We start from the raw sequence: 22419 nt of genomic DNA, 5'->3' as shown, positions 1-22419 counted from the left end.
AGCTCCCGCTTGCATGCGCGGGAGAGGTAAGGCAGGAATGTGTTCATCGGCTGCGTCTGCAGCCAGCTTTCCTGTGGCCCCAGGCACAGTATTCCCAGAATGAGGATATTTGTTGTTCTGGCAGGATGCTCGTTTCTGCTGCTAGGCTTTCTGAGCTGCGATGTGACCTTGCGGCCTCTTTCCGTTTTCTGCAGCAATGACAAAATAGACTTGATTTTGTAATCCTCGTGGTGCTGCTGTAGGATGAGAGAGAACGTAAAAGCTCTGGAGTGGCGAGCCGGGGAGGTTCACGCCGGGTGCCGGGGAGGGACCTGGAACTGGCCGTGCTGTGGCTGAGTCCGTACCCCCGCAGTCGGGTGTTTGCCGCACCGCGGGGGCTTGGGGATGATCGGTCTCCCAAAGGGATCATCGCAGAAACGCTCCTCTGTGAGATGCTGGTGGCAGCGGTAGCTGGGGGGGGGGGGACAACAAACTCCACAGCAGCTGCAGACCCTCCAAGAAGAGAAGTAGCTTCATGGCGTTTTTCTAATTCCCATGAGACTGAAAACTGCAGCGCTGCTGTTTGCCTCGTGCTTGTGCCCGTCTGCCCGTGCCTCTTGACATCTTCAGCTGCCAGTGTTGGGTCTCCCTGTGCAGGACCTACGCTGCCGGTCCCTCGTGGGCACCTTCAGTAGCCAAAAAGAGCCCTTTTAGGACAGAGAACATGGTGGATTGAATATGGGGCCACGCCAGAACTGATGACTGTGCAATAAACTGAACCTGCTGCTGCTAGCCTTGCCAAATTCGGGGGCTTTTCAGCAGGGCCACGGGTCAAACCCCGAGCCACTAACAAACGTGACTCTTCTTCCCAAGAGTGCTCATGAGAGAGCCCTGCAGGCTTTTTGGTAGCACCACGAAGTTGAGATCATCCACTTTTCTTCTCCTATTCTGAAGCATCGTGGACACAAGTGCCTCAAACACCGTGGAACCGGAGAATAAGAGAATGTGAGGCCAGTTCCCCACTTCATCACCTCTGCAGCCCTCGCTGTCCTTCCGCTATCTGGCTGAGCCTTCTCTGGAGCTCAGTCTCGCAGCCCTAGGTCTAGGTCAGTTAAAAGCGATCTTGGCCGGGATTGCTCGTGCTCTGCCACCCGCCTTGGTCTGCAGCGTTATCCCAGGGCTCTGCAGGAGGGAACGAGCCGTGTCCTCGGACCTGGCCTGGTTTGTCTGGCTTGCGGGGCTGGCACTTCAGTGCCGTCCATCCCAGCGCAGCGTCCAGTTTGCAGGTGGCTATGGAGGGAGCCCGGCTTTGACAAGATGCCAGCTTTCAGCGGCAAAGATAGCTGAGATGAATTACACTGTTAGTCCTCATCCTGGACTTGCCGTCTGCCAGCAAGTGAGCCGGGATTTACGCGGGGGCTTGGTGCTTCTTCCCCCGTGCCCCGCCGTGCAGATGTACGCTCTCTGGTGCTGCCGGGAGCCGTGCAGGGACGTGCGCAGGTCAGGATGCAGTGGGAAGGTTTGTTTCCCCAGGTACACGGAAGCAGCTCTAGTTCTCTCCATTGCTACTAGAAACTCCATCTCCTGATGAACAAAGAGAAGTTTTCCCCATTGCCAGTCCAGATGCAAAGGTTTTTTCTGGCCAGCGGCGGTCCCTTTGAAACTTTTCCCCCAAAGCAAGTTGTTGCAGGGAAGAAGGTTTGTCGCCCTGCCTTTGTCATGTGTCCGCAGCCAGGAGGTGCCAAGCAGAGGCGGTCCTTGCGTTTGGACTGAAACAAGGGTCCAAAGCTGCTTACTGTAAAGGCGCAGCTGCACCGAGCTCCCTGCCAGCCCACGGTGGTTGGTGGTTACCAAGACCCTAACCACAGAGCCCTAAACGGCTTGCAGAAATCCTGGGGTTCGTAAGAAATTCACTGTTTTCTCCTTCGCCTGGGTTGCGCTCGCCCTCGGACCTCTGGGGAGGAAGAGTCTCCAGGCTCAGGCCAGAGGACTAGGTGGAGAGGGGGAGAGAGCATCGCTGCAGCCTCGCACCGCAACCCCTGGGCTCGCCGGCAGCCGGAGCTGGCGTCTGCGCAGAGCCAGGAATCCCAGCCCCGCTCTCCTGCGCGGGTTGTAGGAGGGTTGCAGTCCTTGGGTGGATAAAGTCCCCTTAGTAGCCCAGAACCTGGGAGAGGGCTTCTCAGCATTGATCCCCTGCGCTCCTCTTTCTTTTGCCCAGGAATGAACTCAACGACCATCTGGACACCATCGATTCCAACCTGGATAACCTTCAGACGATGCTGACCACACACGGCTTCAGCGTAGACACGAGCGCGCTATTAGATGTGAGTATCTCCTCCCTCCTGCCTGTCCTTCCAGGAGCCGGGCCCCAGCTGCGTCCCGCGGTACCATGTGCGTGTGGCTTGCAGTGGCAGATGGACCACGGTAGCTTCAACCATGAATTTCCACAGCACGCCTGGGTTTGCTTTCTTTCCCTACACTAATCATTCTTTCCTTTGGCAGCTGTTTAGCCCTTCAATGACGGTTACAGACATGAACCTTCCCGACCTGGACAGCAGCCTTGCCAGTGTGAGTAGCTGTTAAAAATCCCTCCATGCACACACAGCTGCCAGAATGAAGTGTGTCCTGCTGTTCTGCAGCAGCCTCTCCATGTGATTAAAGGAAGGCTCTGACAGGCTCTGAAGAGTGTCCAGGCCAGCCCCAGCCCGGAGGGAGGGGATGTGGGAGAGAGGAGGAACGCGGAGCCCTGCGCGGGCTGGGGGAGCCACCGAGGGGAAATAATTCAATTAGCACTGCGGCTTTCTCTGAGCAGCTCACACAGAGAGCGGGGCTACTTCATCACTCATACTCGGTTAATTAGGTGCTGAGACTTCCATCTCTCACGTGAGCTCTGCCCCCTGAACGGCGAAGTGCACTGAAGCCTATAGAGCTGCATGTGGTTTCCATAAACCCGTCCTTCTGACTTTCCTAAATTGTCAGGTTTTCTCAAGGCAAACTCCATCATGTGCTGTGTTAGTTATTTTATTTACTTGCATATCATCAGCGCTGAACACCGTGCATGGCACTAATACAGACTCTCCTTGCAAGAGCCAGTGTTGCCTGATAAAATGATTTTTTCATCAGATGGGGGGTTTAGTCAAGCACAGCATTTCGTGGCTGCGTTGAGAAGGCGCTTGGAGCAGCAGGGTGGAAGTTACGGTCAAAACCGGCGAGTCCCAGACCCTCAGAGTAGCCAGTAGCCTGACGACCGGAGCGCTCCCAGGCTGGGGCAGAGCCAGGTCCCTCTCCCGGCCCCGGTTCAGAGCAGCGCCTGCAGCCCCGGTGTTCTGCTGGCTGCGCGCATGCTCCGGCTCCAGGGCTGCGGCGCCGGCCTCGCTCTGCCCTGGGACGCGTATCGGTGTTTGCACAAAATGGAACAACTCCGCGAGAAGAGCTGAGAGAGAGACCAAGATAAACAACAGCTTGGGGGCTGCCTTGAGTGCAGGAGAGGGAATCTGGTCCAGGTCAGAGCAAGCAGGGGGTCTCCTGCTCCGGTTGATACAGTAAGCAAGAGACCCTCAGCTGGTCTCTAGCCCCTTCTCTCCCCCTCACTTCTTTCTTTTTTTTTTTTTATCAGAAAAAGCACAAAGGGATTTCTGTGTTTTCTCCCCCCAGTGCAGAACAGGAAACATCTTGAAAGTTTTGCAAAACAGGAAAGGCCAAATTTAGTCTCTTTGCCGGGGACCTTGCAGGCCCACGAGTGATGCAACTTATGCTCCTGGGATGGCTGTGAAGATGGTGTTAATGCCGGTGTTACGGAGCAGGGGGAGCACGGACAGCATCCTGTCCCTCTCCAAAGTACATCTTTAGAGACCTTGTAGCTTTTCCCTAAGCAAAACAATTCCCACGAGCTCTTTTGGGGTACACCTTCCCCTGCCTGGGATGCAGGGTAGAATACAGAAAAGGAGTTCCCGGTTAATAGTTCTGCAGCATGTCTGGTGCCTGTCTCTCGCTAGACATTTCTCTACCTTTTTGCTTCTTCCTGCTGCCCAGCGGTGTGACACAGACACCCGATGGCTAGCCAAGTCCTTTGGATATTTGCAAAGAAAAAGGGCTGTAGGGGGGAGTGCAGAGGTGCAGGGCACGGTTTTACACGTGTGCAGACCAATACCTACCCCATAAGTTGTTTAATCAAGTTTCCAACTGACTCGAGGCTCTGCTGCAGCAGCTGGGGCTGGGGCTGGCTGGGCCGGCAAAGCAGGACAAAGGATTAGCGGGATTTGGGAGAAGAACATGAGCAGTGAAGATTCAGTAATTCAGAAACGAATTACATTGTGTCGTTGAGCTGAGAGTTACACCGTAGAAAATCTGGAAGCAGGATTTACCAAAAGAGTCTTAACTGGTGTCCTTTGAAATTCACAGCTTAGCTTTTCAGCTCAAGCAGTGGTTGGATCAAGGTCACTTGCGTATTATTTATCTCCTGTGTAATGTCGGGAGGGGTGTCTTGTTGGGCTTTGTCTTCACCCAGCCTTCACACTACAAAAACCCCCGTGCTCGCTGTAGGTTGAGCTGCAGGGTTCCTAAATTGTGGCCAGACGTTCCGTGAAGACCTGCGTGCTCACAAGCGGTCTGCTTTTACTTAGTGCCGGTTGCTAACTGGTAACAAAAAACGCTGGGTACGCATTGAAATACTTGCTAAGGTGACTTTTCCGTGGCAACAGTTGCTGTAATAAGTAGCCACGGGATTATTCGCTGACTGTAAATCCAAAGAGGGAAAGTGATCCCGCAGGAGAGTCTCTGCTCAGGCGTTGTCCTCCCCGTGGCACCGGTGGAGAATCCTGCTCGGCGATCTGGGATTAGCAGGCTCAGCGCCATATTCCCTGGATGACGTTAGCTCTGAGGGTGGCGGGGCTTCCCCCCTGACTTTGCAGTGAGCGGAGCTTCTCGGGTGGGCAGAGCTGTTTCTCCCGCTTCCAGAGTTTTTCTCCCTGTAACACTGACGTCTCAGCCTTTCCAACCCAGTCATGCCTGTGGGACAGGGATGTGAACTGGGATCGTGTCCTCAGCCACAGCCCTGGTCGCTCTGGCAGCTTGCCGGGACCGGCAGCTCTCAGGTGCTTTAGTATCAATAAGACTTCCAATAAATAAAAATAAATTAAAAAAACAAAATGACTCATTACAAACTTGTCCTGAAGGCTTTCCCAGGATTTTAGATCCCGGGATGCAGAAAGGCTTCATGCTGTGATCAAAGGGAGCATTGCAGAGCAGGACCTGTGCGTATAGAAGAGAGGATCTGCGAAACCAGGGTCGTGTACTGCCCGAACCGGTCACATTTGCGACCTGGGAGCTGGAGCGCTCCGCACAGGCTGCGTCTGGATCTGCGCGGGGTCACTGACAACCTTGTAAACCTCTGAGGATGTCTCTCGCTGCCTTAGTGGGGCTTCGAGGCTGTAAATCACGGCTTGCTTTGTGCAGTGCGTGTGTCGGGTCAGTCCCGAGGTGGGCGCAAAGAGGACCCCCGCACGTCTGACCCGTGCAATGCGCTTACTGACCCCGTCTTTCTCCCTGCAGATTCAGGATCTCCTTTCGTCCCAGGAACAGCAGAAACCTACTGAGACAGAGGCCAGCACAGCAGACACAGGTACCGGGCGGCCGTCTTGGTGTTCAGCGACTCGGTAGCGTGAGAATTGAGGCCGTGGCAAAATCATTCCTCCTCCCAAAAAGCGTATTTGGCTGAGAGAGATGAGGTTGTTGAGCCTGGAAAAGAGAAAGCACGGAGGGGGATCTTGGCTATACATATAAATCCCTGGTGGGAGGGAATGAAGCAGAGGGAGCCAGGCTTTCCTCAACGGTGCCCAGGGACAGGGCAAGAGGCCATGGCACAGATGGAAACACATGAAATTCCATCAGAACAGAAGGAGACACTTTTTTTTGCTGTGAGGGTGGTCAAACGCTGGCACAGACTGCCCAGAGAGGCTGGGGAGATGTTCAGACCCGGTCCTGGGCAGCCTGCTCCAGCTGACCCTGCCTGAGCAGGGGGTCAGAGCAGACACGCTCGAGGTCCCTGCCGACCCCGGGATTTCTGTCTGCGTGGAATCGCGTGGGCCGTCACGGTGCTGCTCTCCCTTCACGGCAGCAACCCCAGCACCAAGCTGCGGGCTCTGCGTCTCGCAGCCTGGTCAGGGCCCTCTCCCTGAGTCAGTGTGTCCGCGGAGGCACAGAAGAGCCCCTGGTCCCTCACTTCGTGTCCCAGAGAGCGGGCTGGAACCCCACTAAGGTCAAATTCTCATTCCTTGCCGACGTGCACGAGTCCCGGTGTCTCACCGCTTGAGTGGCGAGGAGCGCTTCTTGAAAGTAGCGAGGAAGCAGTTGACGTCGGCGGTTTCAAGAGCGAAACCTCGTCGCTCTCGTTCCTCTGCCTGGCGTTCGGTTCGCTGGCCCTCCTCCCGAAAGGGGCTACCCTCGTGCAAACTCTTCTCTTTGCAGGAAAGCAGCTGGTGCACTACACAGCCCAGCCCCTCTTCTTGGTGGACTCGAGCGCCGTCGACATGGGGACCGGAGACCTGCCGATATTCTTTGAGCTGGGGGAAGGGCCGTATTTCACGGACGGAGACGAGTACTCGGAAGATCCCACCATCTCCCTCTTGTCAGGGACTGAGCAGTCCAAACCCAAGGACCCTGCGATATCCTAAGGCCCAGGGCAGGGTGAAAGAGCGGAAGAGAAAATACGCCCTAAAGGGAAATCCAGCCGTCAGCCTCCTCGCTTTGCACAGACATTGAAAGCTCTAAACACCCTCTGGTTCATGTTCGCTTCCCCCGGCACTGTGAGGATTTCATTTGTGTGTGTGCTTAATGAGGTGTTTTGAAATCTGCTTTAGATTCTAGCCACCCAGCGCTCCTCCAGTTTGGCGGACATCGAGGCGGAGGGGGGGGGCCGAGCCGCGCAAGGGCCACCCCCCCCTCCATCGCCCCACCGCCGCCGCCGTTGCGTGATCGTCGCCCGACCTGCTGCGGAGGCTCGGACGGGCACCACCGCGGCTCCGGTGAGCGGGCAGGAGAGCCCGGTTCGCCGCAGAACAGACAGCCGCTACGCGACGCTTGCGTTTTCGTTTCGCGCCCCTGCCAAGGGCGGCAGCCGTGCCCCCAGTGAGACACCACCGGCGCCGGCGGCGGCGGTGGTGGTGGTGGCGGTGGCGGTGGGGGGGGCACAGCCGTGGGGTGCTCCTCCCGGCCGGGAAGCGGGACGCTCGCCGGGTGTACAGACGGGGTAGCTTTTCTGAGGAAGGGAGTTCCCCCTCCACCCCCTGTCCCCTTCCCTCCTTGCCCCCGGAGAGGCGGATGCGATGGTTTTTAAAAGAGAAATAAAAGTTTGCCGATCTGGCGCCGGTGGGTTGGATCCCGTTGTGGTCTCTGCCTTGCGGTCTGATCCCCCGAGGGTCTCCGTGTGCGCGTGGGCCCCGGGGTTGACCCCATGCCCAGCTTTATCTTCTCTTCTTATTTTCTCTTGCTCTGTGTGTTTCTTTTCATTTGTTTCTTTGGTTTTGTTTTCCTTTTGCTTAGCAGTAAAAATTTGTACATTTACACTTCAGATTGTTAATAGTAAAAACTGTATTTTGAATTTTTACATGAGAGAAGAAGAACCCACTTCTATCTATATATATATAAATATCTCTCTATATATATACATACAAATATATATAAAACAAATGGTCTGTCACCTGGTGGCTTTTCTATGGTTGAAAGCTTTATTTTTGTCATCTTTTCGGGAAGCGGATGGGATAAAGGCCCAGGAATTGCCCTTCATGCCCCCAGACGCCCTGTGCTGTGGGGCGAGGATCCCGGTGCCAGTGCCAGTGCCTGCTCCGGCATCGGCCGTGCGGGAGCCAGAGGTGTTACCGCGCTTCTCCCGTGGCAGCCAACAAGGGGTGTGTGTGTGTGTGTGTGTTTGAATCCCGTGCTGTGGCTCCCTCGCCTAAATCCCGGGCTGGGCTCCGGGACTGAGTTTTCCAGGATGTTTCAGAGGAGGAGATGGCAGCGGGGCCCGCGCCGATGCGCCGGAGGTGTGGTGGACGCCGTGCGCACCTTTAGGGGTGCTTTTTTTTTGTTAAAAAGAACAATAAAAAAAATCTTGGTTGTTACGTTCAGAGCGTTCGAACCTCCCTCCGTCCCGCTCTCCTCCGCTCTGGGCCGGTGGCACGTGCTGCTTGGTCGCCCCCAAGTCACGGAGACCTCTCGGCGTCGGGGTTCAACCACAGCCGGGGTTGGACGTCGGGAGAAGCCGGTGCCCGCCGCAGCGCCGTCTCTGCCGCCTGGGCTCCGTCTTCAAGGTCCGGGAGCCGGTCTAGCTGAGATCCATCGCGGGTTGCTGCCCTTCCCGACGAGACGGGAAGCCGTGCCGGGCCGTGACCTTGTCCGAACCGCAGTGCCTCGCGCCGGGAGCTCGCCGCAGGGACGGGGGGACGCCGGCCGGAATCCCACCAGTGTCCCGCACGCCCTGAAATGCTCCGTCGGGGACCTGGTGTGGGTGGTCCGGAGCCCCAAGCTCGGCTCGTAGGCAAAGTCCCCGCCGTCCCTTCTCGCGAGGCACTGAAACAGATTTGGGGACGAGTTGTCCCTCTGACCCTGCTGCTTCTCCGGGTCTCATCCAGGGAGGGGGGCATGATGATGTGTGACGGGGCCAGCGTATCTCGATGCACCATCCCGTCCGCTTTAGCCGGGTTACTTGTCGGTGCCGTCGAGCATCTCCCGTCCCCGTCAACGTGCTGCCTGCCCCGGTGCTCGCGGTGACCGGCTCTGCCGTTACCTTCTGAGCTGGGGGACAGGGACGTCCCCGCGCCGCGGCGTCAATCCCACGGAGCGGGGCACAGTTGGCGTCCGACCCCTTCTCAGCTCAGCCCGGCCTTGCCTTGGCCCGCTCAGAGGTGTTGTCCCCTCCAAATGGTGGTGGCCCGTCCAGCATTCAGGTCCACTGCCACCTCTCCCCCGGGAGAGGGGTCGCCTCCCGCTCCCGCTGCGCCAGCCCCCCCGCTCCTTTTCCCCGGACACCCGTCTCCCTCGTTCCCTCCCTGCCCTTTATGCCAGATGTTTGCCTTTGCTCCTCCTCTCCCTCAGCCCTTGAAATGGCTCCGCTTCGACTTTTCTCCCACGTTCTGCCATGGGGTTTGGTGTGCCGGTTGTCTCCCCGAGGTTGTCCACCCCGAAGTCGTCGCCTCGGCGGACGTCTGCTCCACCAACGCTGCCTTCATCTTCCGGAGCAAGAGAAGGGAATCACTACGGCGAGGGGAGGATGCCGCCTTCACGATGAGACCTGTGGGTGCGTTTCCCCAAATTCGCACAATTGACGGGTCCGTGGTGCCGTGAGCTCAGCCCGAGGGTCCCGACCCTGACTCCGCTGCGGTGACGGAGGGGTGACGTGTGAGGATGCCCTCAGCTCCGTGCGGCAGGATCAGCCCCCGCTTCTGCGGCTCCACCAAAAGTCGTGTGTCTGGCCATCGGCAAAACGCGACTTCCTTTAATAGCCCAGGCATAATTAAGCAATTAAAGACTGGCTGGGTGACAACACCCGTGCAGAAGTGTGCTCTGCGGGGACCGGGGCTCGGCCCGCGCTCCGCAGCATTTCCACCGATGGACGGACCAGGGGGGCACGGGGACACCGAGGGAGCCACGGGGACGGCAGCCACGGGGTCCCAGGGACGGAGCCGGGTGGTCCGGCGGGATGGAGGACGTTTGGGCACGGGACGGAGCGCGTGGCAGGGCCAGCCCTGCAAGCCACAGAAGCTCTGCTCCGTGGCAAGGAGGACGAGGGATCATCGTGCCCTGCCTTTAGGGTTGATGAGGTGGCTGGAAACGATCCCATTACTTGACAAGGTCATTACAAACGTGGAGAAAGTGTAGGAGCCGACAAAATCCCTGCACGCTGCGGGTAACGCTTCCCGGTGAGGGACTGCCCGGTCTGCGCGGCACATCGGATGGGAGCCGGTGCTCACGCCTGTGCCAGCAGGTCGAGCTGGAAGCTGAAGGCAAATTTGTTCAACCTGGGAAATGGGGTTTCCAATGCTGCCATGTTTGACCTCCGTAGTGATGGATCTGCCCCCCCCGATGCCGTCAGCTCGGGCCACCGGCTTTTCTGGCGGGGGCTTTGGTTTGCCGTGGATTACTGCCCTCCCCTCGGACGCCGTCAGCAGCCCTCACTGCCCGAGGATGCCCGGGGTGATGGCTCCGTGCTCCCCGTTTTCTCCCGACCGGGCATTTCCCGGGTGTCCTCAGTGTCGCTTCAGCAGGACGAGCTCAAGGCGGCCCTTGTGCAGCTCTCGGAGCTGCTGCAATGGGGGGGGGCATGGCGGTGAGCAGCGGTGGTCCGTGGTCACGACTTGGCAGGACACGTGGATGGCTGCAGCACGCGATGCCGTGCACAACGCTTGACAGTTTGGGGGTTTTTTCCCCCATCTTGTTCCTCGGTCAGGGTCCTTCCCTGCAGCCTGGTGCGTCGGTGGGTGCCGCAACTCGGGGGTGGGGGGGGGGTCATTTACGCTGGAGCCAGCATTCGGCTGGAGCGGGAGCTGGCGGAGATGCTGGTACCTGCCTGCGCAGGTTCTGCTCCGGGCTGGGCGCCGCCGGGGGCAGCGAGCGGTGCAAAGGGGCAGGAAGACTTTGGGCAGGTCCCAGTTGTGGGGGGGGGGCAACATCTGGGGTAAAACTCTTCCCTCCCATGGCCCTGATCTCCTCGGGATTGGGGGGCTCATGGCGATGCCGCCACGGCCGCACGGTGGCTGGGGGGGGGGGCAGTGGCCCCTCCGCAGCTCCGGGGCTTTGGGGTCCCCCGAGTGCTGGGGGAGCCCCTCGCTCCGTGCAGGCCGTTAACGATCCAACTAATCGTGTGTGACGCGGGCGGCCAGCTCGCATGATCTCATCCCGGCTAATGAGGTAAATGTCTGGCGGGGCTGAGCACCGCCGCTGGAAACTTCAAACCCCCCCCCAAATTCATCACCCGCCGCCAGAGATGCCTCCGTCCCCCCTTGCAGCCGCTCCAGCCCCCGGTAACCGGAGCCGCTGAGCACCGCGCCAGGGACGGGACCGCGGGGGGGGACGGGGCCGTGGGGCCGCCTCGATGAACCGTGTTTGGCCCCGGGATGACACCCAAGAGAGGGTCCCAGAGAGGGGCTGCAACATGGAAATGGGGTTCTGGCGGTGGAGGGGTCCCGCTGGGCTGCTCGGTAACACACACCCCCCCCCCAGGGACCCCTGCACAGATTTAGAGCCCTGCGGGGGTCCCCGGGGTCTTTCGGGTGATTGCCATCACCGTGGGGAGGACGGTGGCACTTTCCCAGTGCCAGGAGCAGACCCCAATGGGGAACCCCCCTCCCCCCCCACAGTTTAACTCAGAGGTGACCCAGGAGCTTCTAGGGGGTCCCCTTGCATGGGGGGTGGCCCCTCACTGACCTCCATCCCACCGTCCCCCGTGTCGGGGGGGTCACCCCTCCCCAGGTCCCTGTGAATGCTGGAAAAAGGTTGTAGAAAAATCCTGTCAGCATGAGCGCGGGGTGGGGAGGCACCATCGGGGGCTGCCTCTGCCGGGGTAGGGACCGAGGCGTCATTAAAACCATTAAAAAGCGCTTTTTTGGCCTTTATGTCGCAGGTAACGGAGGCACATCCATCCCTTCCAGGGAAGGGCTCCAGGACAGCCGGGAAGGGGCCCCCGGCGTGGGAAAAAAGGGTCTGGGCACCGGCAACTCGCCGTGGGGCAGCCCCGACCGTGGCCGTGCCGGTAGCCACCGCCGAGGGCGAGGTGTGCGGGAAAGGCAAACACCCGGTGCTAATTCCCCGGTACACTTCATCACCTCCCGGCAAACGGCAGCCCCGGGGCCCCGCGCCGGAGCTGGGACCAAGGTGTTTAATAGCCCTTGATAGATTTCCCGCACTGCCCACCCCCCAAATTTCCTCCTAGTCGTCTTTTTTGAACCCGTGTTAATTTTTGGCATCCATTTTTGGGCGCAGAGAAGGGCCGGGCAGCCTCTGGAGCTGCTGCTGGAGGGGGGGAAATGGGCATCTGCACCAGATGGGATGGGGATTAGCGCCAGGGCAGCACGGGGATGGGATTTGACGCCTTCGTTAAAGGTGTTGGCAGAAGAGCCCGTTAACGAGCACTGCCGTTGGCTCCCCGGGCACGATGCCCGCAGTGATGCCGGTGTTGGGGCGGGGGGGTTTGCGGTGGGTGGGAGACGCGACGGGGAGAAGACGGTGGGAGCGGGGCTGGACGCAGGGGACCACGACGGAGAAGTCATGGCGCTATCGCCCCAGGGCTGGGGACAAGGACGGAGCCAGCCCTGGTCGCAGGATGGATTCCTGGGGAGCCCCGCGGTAGCGGAGCCACGTGCTGGCGGCGGCAGGGGGGGGCTTCGCCGGGGGTCTGCACCCAGCAGCCCACCTCTCTGCTCCCTGGCCAGCCGGTGCCGAACGGCCGGCTCCCCCCGACCGCCGTCCTCTGGCTGGCCAGACCCCCAGCTCCATGCTGGGCGGGAGGCCGGTACCCCCATCCCGCACCCCTGCGCATCCCCCCCCACGGCGCTGCCCGGGCGAGGGTCTGCAGCCCCGCTGCTCCCAGCCTGGGTGGGTCTGGGGGCCGTGGGGTGCCAGCACCCATCTCCACCACACCACGCCAATGCTGCGGGGACCTTTATTGGGGGAGGACGGAGGGGCACAGGCGGCGGGGGGGCTGCTCCGCTCGCAGCCCCATCTCCAGGGGCACGCAGAGGGGTCCGGCCACCTCCACGACCCCTGTCCCACAGCGGACCCCGCTCTCCGGGCAGCCCCCGGCCCCCCAACAGACCCCCCAGCGGTACGGGGGTCCGAGGGGAGCCGCGCACCACGCCAAGGCGGGGGGGTTCGCCCCACCATGGGGTGCGGGCTGGGCCGGGGGGCTGGGGCAGGGGCTGCGGGGGCCGCGGCGAGGACTGGGGGGGGAACGGAGGGACCCAAGGCGGGGAAGACATGGAGAGGCAGCGGGAAAGCTCGGGAAAGGATGGCGTCCCAGGGGGCATCTCCGGTGAGGCTCGACCGTCTCAGATCCCTGGGGAGGGAGATGCTGCGTCAGCCCCCCCCGCACCCTCGCAGCTCGCCCCGGCAGCGCTCCCACCTTCCCACCCTGTGCCCCCCCCAGCCCCGCAGTCACCTTGGGATGCCAGCGACTCCTCCGAGTCCACGTCGTGGTCCACTCCTGCAGGAGAGCGGAGATGCCGGGGCTGGGGGGGGCAGGCACCCGCATCCCCCCGCTAACGGGGCACTCCCGGCTTATGGGGGGGGGGGGCACCCCCAGCAAACGGGGCACCCCTGGCTAACGGGGCACCCCGGGGACTCTAACAACCCGCAGGGAACCAGGACCAGGCTTGGGATGGTCCCACATCCCCGGCTCGGGAGCCCCCCCATTGCAACCCTGGGCTGGGTGCTGGGCAGGGACCCCCAACCTCGGGGGCAGCACGGGGATGGGGGGGGACACACACAAAGCCCCAGGGCCTCACCCTCCTCCGACTCGTTGGACTGGGCTGGGACATCCACGACGGGACCTGCAGGAGGGCAGAGAGCACGGGGTCAGCGCCCAACGATGGGACGGGAGCTGGGGGACCCCCCCCCAAATCCCCAGACCCCCACGCAGGGCAGAGCATCGTCACCCACCGCCCCGGGCTTCCCCGGCGAGGGTGTCCACGCCGAAGGAGCCGCTGTTGAGGGAGTCGAGGCTGGAGGAGTCGCTGCTGAGGGACTCGCGCGTCCCATCGTCCGTGGGCGACCGCTCCGCACCCTCGAAGCTGACGGAGGTCAGACCTGCGGGAGACGTGAGCACGGCCGGGCTGCGGGCACCGGGCAGGGGTCTGCACGGGCGAGTTGCGTCCCCCCACCCCGTGCGGCGCACGGGCCGGCGTACCCCCCGACGCACACCGGGCAGGGGTCCGCGCGTGCACCGCATGGTCCCTGCGCGCAGGGTGAGGGTCTGCGTATGCCGGGCAGGGTCAGGGCATGGGTTGCACGGTCCCTGCGCACGGGGCAGGGGGTCCGTGCCCATGTTGGAGGGTCCCTGTGCACAAGGCGGAGGCCTGGGCCTGCAGCACAGGGGTCTGTGCCTGTGTTGGAGGGTCCCTGCACATACGGGGCAGGGGTCTGTGCGTGCGCCACATGGTCTCTGTGCACAGGGCAGGGGTCTGTGCCCATGTTAGAGGGTCCCTGCACACGGGGCAGGGGGTCCGTGCCCACGTTAGAGGGTCCCTGCGCACAGGGCAGGGGGTCCGTGCCTGCTGTGCCCTCTCGCCCTCTTGCCCAGCCGTACCTTTGCCCACGCGCTGTGCCGAGGTGGTGAGATCACCTGGGGGAGGAGAGGGGCGTCAGGAGGAGCTGGGGGGGGCAGAGACCCCCGGGGTCCCACCCGCCAGCCGTGCCCCAGCCGGGGGTCCGGCCACCCCTCGCCCTCCGTGGACCCCGGACCCTCGCTGAGGGCTGCCACCCCGTCCAGCTCCCACGTCCCCGATCCGATGCTCACTCTCTCCGGAGGCCTCCAGCTTGGCCGGGCTGACGGGCTCTGGAAAAGATGGGCAGGGGGACGTGAGCCCCACGGCAGCCATGCTCTGCCCCCCCCTCCACTGCCAGCCCCCCCCCCTCCAGACCTTGGCCGGGAGGGAAGCTGAGGCACGGAGCAGGTAGGTCCCAGCTCTTGGCTGGGTGACGCTGCGGGGGGGGGCTATGTGGGGCAGGGTCCCCCCCACGGCACTGACCCAGCCTCGGCCCCCCTACCTGGTGTCTGTCCTTCTGCAGAAAGGGCCACGTCCAGGGTGCTCGCGGGCTCTGCGGGGACACGGGGAGGGGGGGGGCAGACATGGGCCAGGGGGCCACCGCTGCCCCCGGGGGATCGGGGACCAGGGTGGGGGTCCCCAGGAGACCCTGGGGGAACACAGCCCGAAGCCCCTCCCCTCAGCCAGATAGGGACCCCCACCACCACCACCAGCAGCACCCACTGGGACTCCTGCCCTGGGCACCCAGGGTGCCCCCAGCCCTCCCCCCCCCCCCGAGCCCCCTCACCATCCGCCGTCGCGGCAGCCAGGACCAGGAGGACGACCATGGCCAGTGTCGGGGCCCTGCGGAGGAGACGCAGCTTTTGGGGGACCCCAAACCCCCATAGCACCCCTCACTGCTCCCGCTCCCCCCGCAGACCCCCGGCACCCTCCCCCCCGACCCACCAGCCCCTCCCTGGCTCCTCTGGGACCCTGCAGCCCCCCCCCATCGTCCCTGTCCCCACGCTGGCATCACCCCAGCTCCGGGTGGGCAGGTTGGGGGGTACCCAACAGGAGGTGACCCCCCCACAGAGCATCCCGTGCCGCAGCCCCCGGCCTCGACAGACCCCACGTCCTGGCCTTGTCCCCCCCCCGCCTGTGCCGGAGCCAGGCGAGCTGGGGGCTGTGAGCCTGCGGGCAGGAGACGCTGCGACCCCCCCGCAGCTGCATGGGGGGGGGGGCCAGGGGACCCTGTGAGCAGCCGGGGAGCGGTGAGGCAGCCTGGCATTGGGGTACGGGGTGACACTGCGGGGGGGGGGACGGCTGCCACACGCCAGCGGGTCAGGTGCATCCCAGAAATGCCCCCAGAACCCCCCAGAGATGCCAGGAGATGTGCCCAGGGCCCCCCAGTGCTGCTGGGAGATGCCCCTGCAGGTCTTTCTGGACATGTCCCCCAGATCTCTCTGGAGATGCCCCCCAAGATCCCCCAGTACTGCTGGGAGATGGTCCCCGGACCCCCCGGTGCTGCCAGGAGATGCCCCTCTAGATCTTTCTGGAGATGCCCCCCCAGACCCCCAGTACAGCTGGGAGATGCCCTGGGACCCCCCAGTGCTGCTGGGAGATGCCCCCCAGATCTCTCCAGAGATGCCCCCCGGACCCCCAGTGCTGCCAGGAGATGCCCCCCCGGTCTCTCTGGAGATGCCCCCCGGACCCCCAGTGCTGCCAGGAGATGCCCCCCCGGTCTCTCTGGAGATGCCCCCCGGACCCCCAGAGCTGCCGGGAGATGCCCCCCGGACCCCCAGTACTGCTGGGAGATGCTCCCCAGATCTCTCCGGAGATGCCCCCCGGGAGAAGCCCCCCCCCCCAGCCCCCGCAGCGCCGGTGTCCCGGCTCCGGCGTTTCCCCCTCGCCCCCCCCGGTTCCCGGTGCCGGTGTTGGCCGGGGCAGAGCCGGCCCCCCCGTCTCCGCTCTCACCGGCGGGCCGGGGCCATGGCTGCGGGTCGGGGTCCGGGTGGGGTCCGGTGCGGTGGGGTCCGGGTGCGGGTCCGGGTCCGCGGCGCTGCGGGAGCCCGTCCCGGCGCCGCCCGGGGCCGTTATAGCCGCAGGGGGCTGGGCGACGGCCAGGTGGCGCCGGGCCAGCCAATCCGCCGCACCGGCACTGCGGGACGGACCCGGCACCGGCACCGGCACCGGCACCGGCACCGGCACCGGCACCGGGCACCCGAACCGGCACCGGCACCCGCATCCGAACCGGGCATCGGCACCGGCATCCGCACCGGCATCCGAACCGGGCACCCGAACCGGCACCGGCACCCGCATCCGAACCGGGCATCGGCACCGGCATCCGAACCGGGCACCCGAACCGGCACCGGCACCCGCATCCGAACCGGGCACCCGAACGGGCACCGGCACCCGCATCCGAACCGGGCATCGGCACCGGCATCCGCACCGGCATCCGAACCGGGCACCCGAACCGGCACCGGCACCCGCATCCGAACCGGGCATCGGCACCGGCATCCGCACCGGCATCCGAACCGGGCACCCGAACCGGCACCGGACCCGGCATCCGAACCGGGCACCCGAACCGGCATCGGACCCGGGCACCCGCACCGGCACCGGGACCAGCATCAGGACCGGCACCCGAACCGGCAGCCGAACTGGGCATTGGTACCCAAACCGGGCATCAGTACCGGCATCGGTACCGGCACTGCGGACCACCACCCAAACCAGGCATCGGGACCGGCACCAGCATCGGGAACCGAACCGGGCATCGGGATCCGAACCAGGCATCAGTACCGGCATCGGGACCGGCACTGTAGCTCACTCAGCACCAGTATGAGAACAGGGCATTGGTACCAGCATCGGTACCGGCACTGCGGACCAGCACCAGCATCGGGACTGGCATCGGTACCGGCACCAGCATTGGTACCGGCACTGTGGACCGGCACCAGTATCAGTACCCAAACCGGGCACCAGTACCAGCATTGGCACCAGCATTGGCACCAGCACTGCAGACCAGCATCAGGACCCAAACCAGGCATCGGTACCAGCATCAGCACCACCACTGCAGTCGGGCACCGGAACCGGTACCAGGCATCAGAATCAGCACTGGCATTGGCACCGGCATCGGCACTGGCACTGCAGACGGGCACCAGCATCGGTACCCGAACCGGGCATCACCACTGGCACAGGCACTGTGGCTGGGCACCGGCACCCGAACCAGAACTGGGCACTGGCACTGGGCACTAGTACTGGCACTACAGCTGGGCACCAGTACCAGGACCAGGCGTCGCTACCAGCATCAGCACCGGCACTGCAGACCAGCACCGGTGTTGGTACCGGCACCCAAACCGGGCATCGGTACTGGCACTGCAGTTGGGCACCGGAACCGGTACTGGGCACCAGAATCAGCACTGCGGCTGTGCACCAGCATCAGGCACTGGGCATCGGCACCATCCAGCCCGAGTCGTGCTGGGACCCCATTCCGCTGTGGGGACCCCCAAACCTGGACACACACACACCCCACACACACCGCTGCAGGGACCCCGAGCCACGGCCGGGACCCCCAGCACCACTTTGGGGACCCCCAGTCCCAGAGCCACAGCCAAGACCCTCAGCCCCACTCTGGGGACCCCAGCCCCAGCACCATTCCATGGCACAGCTCCAGGGACCCCAAACCCGTAGCCTCAGCAGGAACCCCCAGCACAATTTTGGGGACTGCAGAGCCATGGCCAGGACCCCCAGTACCGCTTTGGGGACCCCCCAGACCCAGCACCACAGCTGGGTCCCACAGCACAGCTCTGGGGACCCCTGCACCCCGAACCCCAGCTGGGACCCTCCAGGGCCACTGGGCGTACTGGGGGTGCTGGGCACCCTGCACTGGGGTGCTGGGCACCCCTGGCCCCCCCCCCCAGCCCCGGCCCCCCCCAGCCCCTCACAGCAGCCCCAGACCCCCTGTCCCCGGGGTCCCCCTGGGCTGCCCCGGCCTCGGCTGCCGGGGGGGGCTGCCACAGGGAGACCCCCACCTGCACCCCACCAGACTCCCCCAAGCAGGCAGCACCCCTTTCCCGGGGGCACCCCGACCCACACAGCCCCCCGCAGCCCAGCTCGTGGGTTTGGGATGGAGCCGGGGGGTCCTGTCCCTGCCCCACTCCCCCCCCGCAGCCCGAACAAGGGGCCCTTTATGGCCGGGGCAGCTCAATGCCCCTTTGTTCCCCGGATTAAGGGGCTGCGGGACGGGGGGCGAGCGCCCGGCTCCGGTTGCAGGGGCCGCGTACGGTGCCGGGGGGGACGAGGGGTCCCGCCGGGGCCAGGGGCTCCCGGCCATTTCCCCATCCCACTGGGGTGCCGGTCGGCAGCGCCGCGCTGGCCACGGGAGTTGGGGTGCCGCCAGCCACGGTGGGCCACGTGGCCCCTCCGGCCCCGGCCCCTTTATTGGGGCACCCTGGTACGGCAGAGCCCCAGCTGCCGCCGGCACAATGCGCCTTTATGCCGGCTTTGTGCCGCCGCCGAGTGCCGGAACAATCCGGCCGTGTGGCCCACGTCCTGCCCGTCCGGCGTTGCCCGTCCCTGGCACCGGCCCCACGTCCCCGTGGGATGAGTTGCTCCGGATGGGGGGGTCTCTCCCGCACCCCCAAACCCGGCACCGGCGTCCTCGCCCCCAGTGAGCCGGCACAGCCCTGGTGAGCCGGTACAGCACCAGTGAGCCGATATGGTCCCAGTGGGCCGGTATGGTCCCGGTGAGCCGGCACAGTCCCCGTGAGTCGGCAAAACCCCGGTGAGCCAAAACGTTCCCAATGAGCCGGTCCAGCCCCAGTGAGCTGGTACGGCCCCAGTGAGCTGGTACGATCCCAGTAAACCAGTATGATCCTGGTGAGCCATTAAACCCAGTGACACAGCATAGTGGTGAGCTGGCACAGCCCCAGCGAGCTGGCACAGCCCCGGTGAGCCGGTACAGTGATGGTGAGCCAGTACAGCACTGGTGAGCCAATATGGTCCCAGTGAGCTGGCACAGCCCCAGTGAGCTGGCACAGCCCCGGTGAGCCGGCGCAGCCCCGGTGAGCTGGTACGGGTGGCCCCGGTGAGGCGGCACAGCCGCGGTGAGCCGGCAGAGCCCACCTGTCCGAACGCCCAGGACCAGTCCCCCCAGTCCCCCGTGGGCAGTGGGCTCCCGGGACACCCAATTCCTGGCCCCGGCTGCGTGGGTGCCGCGGGACCCCGGCCGTGGCGGGTGCCAGGATGCCGGTGAAGCGTCTCCCCGGTGCTGCCGGGGGGGGGGACTCACAGGGCCGCCCCCGTCCCCCAGGGCGGACAAGGCCCCTTTGCCCGGGGCTCAATGTCCCTTTGTTTGCCGGCGCCGCGCCTCAGGGATCAAAGCGGCCGGACCCTGACCCTAATTTTGGAGGGGACACACAGATCTAGCCCCCCCCCCCCGGGGCGGCCAGCGGTCACCCAGCTCAGTCCCCTCTTTGGGGTGTGCTCTGCGCCCCCCCCCCCACTTTGGGGTGCTTCCCCCACAGACCCCCGTGCTGTGGGTGCTTGGGGGGGGTCGTCAGGGACCCCCACCCTCTCCGGGCACCCCAGGGGGTGCAGGAGGGGGCCTGAGGGGCTCCCAGAGCCCCATGGGATGGGGGGCTGTTGGGGGGGCACAAAGAGGGGGCGTCCCACTGGGGGGGATTCCCAGTGCCTGGGCACCATGGGTGTCACCGTGTCCCCACGCTGTCAGGGAGGGGTCCCCATCTCGTGTGCTGGTGCCTGATGGGTTTCGCTGCTGGGAGGGTCCCTGGGTGCCCCCAGCCCCCCCCATAGTGTGGGGGCACCGTGTTGGGGAGCAGGGGGGTGGGGAGGGGATGGGGATGGTGATGGTGACAAAGGGACAGGGGTGGGGATGGGGACATGGGGACAGGGACAGGGATGGGGATGGGGACATGGGGACAGGGGTGGGGAAATGGGGACAGGGATGGGGATGGGGACATGGAGATGGTGACATGGGGATGGGGACATGGGGATGGGGACATGGGGATGGGGATGAGGACATGGAGACAGGGACAGGGATGGGGATGGGGACATGGGGACAGGGATGGGGACAGCGATGGTGATGGTGACAGGGATGTGGATGGTGACGTGGGGACAGAGACACAGAGATGGGGGAAGGGGAGGTGGGATTGAGGATGGGGAGCACTGGGCTTAGGCTGCACTGGGAGTTCTGGAAGCAGGTGTCCCAGGCAGTATTAGGAGCACTGGGAGCACCAGTCCTGGGACAGGCCATACTGGGGCAGTGGGGGAGCACTGGGGGCACTGGTCCCAGGCTCAGGAGCACTGGGAATGCTGGGTACGGTGGGAGCAGTGGTCCCAGACCAGGCTGCACTGGAAGCACCGGAAGCAAACAGTGGAATTACTGGGAGCCCTGCTCCCAGACCCGAGAGCACTGGGAGCACCGGTCCCAGACTGGGGAGCAGTGGGATTACTGGGACCAGTGGGAGCCCTGGTCCCTGACTCGGGAGCATTGGAATTACTGGGATTACTGGGAGCCCTGCTCCCAGACCTGGGAGCACTGGGATTCCTACGAGCACCGGTCCCAGACTGGGGAGCACTGGGACTATTGGGAGCCCTGCTCCCAGACCTGGGAGCACTGGGACTACTGGGAAGAGCGGCATTCCTACGAGCACTGCTCCCAGACAGGCCAGCACTGGGATTACTGGGAGCCCTGCTCCCAGATCCGGGAGCCCTGGGATTCCTATGAGCACGGCTCCCAGACTGGTGAGCACTGGGACTACTGGGAAGAGCGGCATTCCCACCAGCACGGCTCCCAGACTGGTGAGCACTGGGATTACTGGGAGCTCTGCTCCCGGACTGGGGAGAGCTGGGATTCCTACGAGCACTGCTCCCAGACTGCGGGGCATTGGGATTACTCGGAAAACCGGCATTCCCACGAGTGCTGGTCCCAGACTGGTGAGCACTGGGATTACTGGGAGCCCTGCTCCCAGACCTGGGAACACTGGGATTCCTATGACCACTGCTCCCAGATGGGCCAGCACTGGGATTACTGGGAGCCCTGCTCCCACATCAGGGAGCGCTGGGACTACTGGGAAGAGTGGCATTCCCACCAGCACGGCTCCCAGACTAGTGAGCACTGGGATTACTGGGAAGAGTGGCATTCCTACGAGCACCGGTCCCAGACTGGAGAGCACTGGGATTACTGGGAAGAGTGGCATTCCTACGACCATGGCTCCCAGCCCGGGATCACTGGGATCACTGGGAGCCCCGGGACTCCCCCCAGCCCCGCTCCCAGCCCGGGATCACCGGGATCACCGGGATCACCGGGCCGCCCGCTATTCCCCCCGGCCCCGCTCCCAGACCGGGATCACCGGGATCACCGGGATCACCGGGATCACTGGGCCGCCCGCCATTCCCCCCAGCCCCGCGCCCAGCCCGGGAGCACTGGGATCACTGGGAGCCCCGGGACTCCCCCCGGCCCCGCTCCCAGCCCGGGATCACCGGGATCACCGGGCCGCCCGCCATTCCCCCCGGCCCCGCTCCCAGCCCGGGATCACCGGGATCACCGGGATCACCGGGCCGCCCGCCATTCCCCCCGGCCCCGCTCCCAGCCCGGGATCACCGGGATCACCGGGATCACTGGGCCGCCCGCCATTCCCCCCAGCCCCGCGCCCAGCCCGGGAGCACTGGGATCACTGGGAGCCCCGGGACTCCCCCCGGCCCCGCTCCCAGCCCGGGATCACCGGGATCACCGGGATCACCGGGCCGCCCGCCATTCCCCCCGGCCCCGCTCCCAGCCCGGGATCACCGGGATCACCGGGATCACTGGGCCGCCCGCCATTCCCCCCAGCCCCGCGCCCAGCCCGGGAGCACTGGGATCACTGGGAGCCCCGGGACTCCCCCCGGCCCCGCTCCCAGCCCGGGATCACCGGGATCACCGGGATCACCGGGCCGCCCGCTATTCCCCCCGGCCCCGCTCCCAGACCGGGATCACCGGGATCACCGGGCCGCCCGCCATTCCCCCCGGCCCCGCTCCCAGCCCGGGATCACCGGGATCACCGGGATCACCGGGATCACCGGGCCGCCCGCCCTTCCCCGCCCCCGCCCGCCGCGAGCCGCGGCCCCGCCCCTCTCGGCCGCGCAGGCGCAGTGCGGTGTGGCGGCGGGGGCGGGGCCGGGCGGGAGGCGGCGCTCCGTCCCGCCGTCCGGCGCG

At 64.5% G+C, this 22419-nt stretch overlaps 1 protein-coding gene across 4 annotated transcripts in view; it reads left to right on the top strand.

Annotated features, from left to right (window-relative positions):
* Positions 1 to 7354, top strand: part of HSF1 (heat shock transcription factor 1) — a 71687-nt gene extending 64333 nt beyond the window's left edge. For 2 of the 4 annotated variants that reach the window (XM_069780279.1, XM_069780281.1), the window contains 4 exons: positions 2198 to 2303; positions 2482 to 2547; positions 5530 to 5599; positions 6445 to 7354. In XM_069780279.1, coding sequence (XP_069636380.1) covers positions 2198 to 2303; positions 2482 to 2547; positions 5530 to 5599; positions 6445 to 6650 — 448 coding nt within the window. In that variant the 3' untranslated portion in view covers positions 6651 to 7354. The remainder of the gene's footprint in view (positions 1 to 2197; positions 2304 to 2481; positions 2548 to 5529; positions 5600 to 6444) is intronic. The other 2 variants (XM_069780280.1, XM_069780282.1) reach the window with 1 other exon arrangement.
* The last annotated feature ends 15065 nt before the right edge of the window (positions 7355 to 22419 follow it).

This window comes from Haliaeetus albicilla, chromosome 3, assembly GCF_947461875.1.
Source record: "Haliaeetus albicilla chromosome 3, bHalAlb1.1, whole genome shotgun sequence".
NCBI classification, from domain to species: Eukaryota; Metazoa; Chordata; class Aves; order Accipitriformes; family Accipitridae; genus Haliaeetus; species Haliaeetus albicilla.
This window is presented reverse-complemented; position numbering and strand designations above follow the sequence as displayed.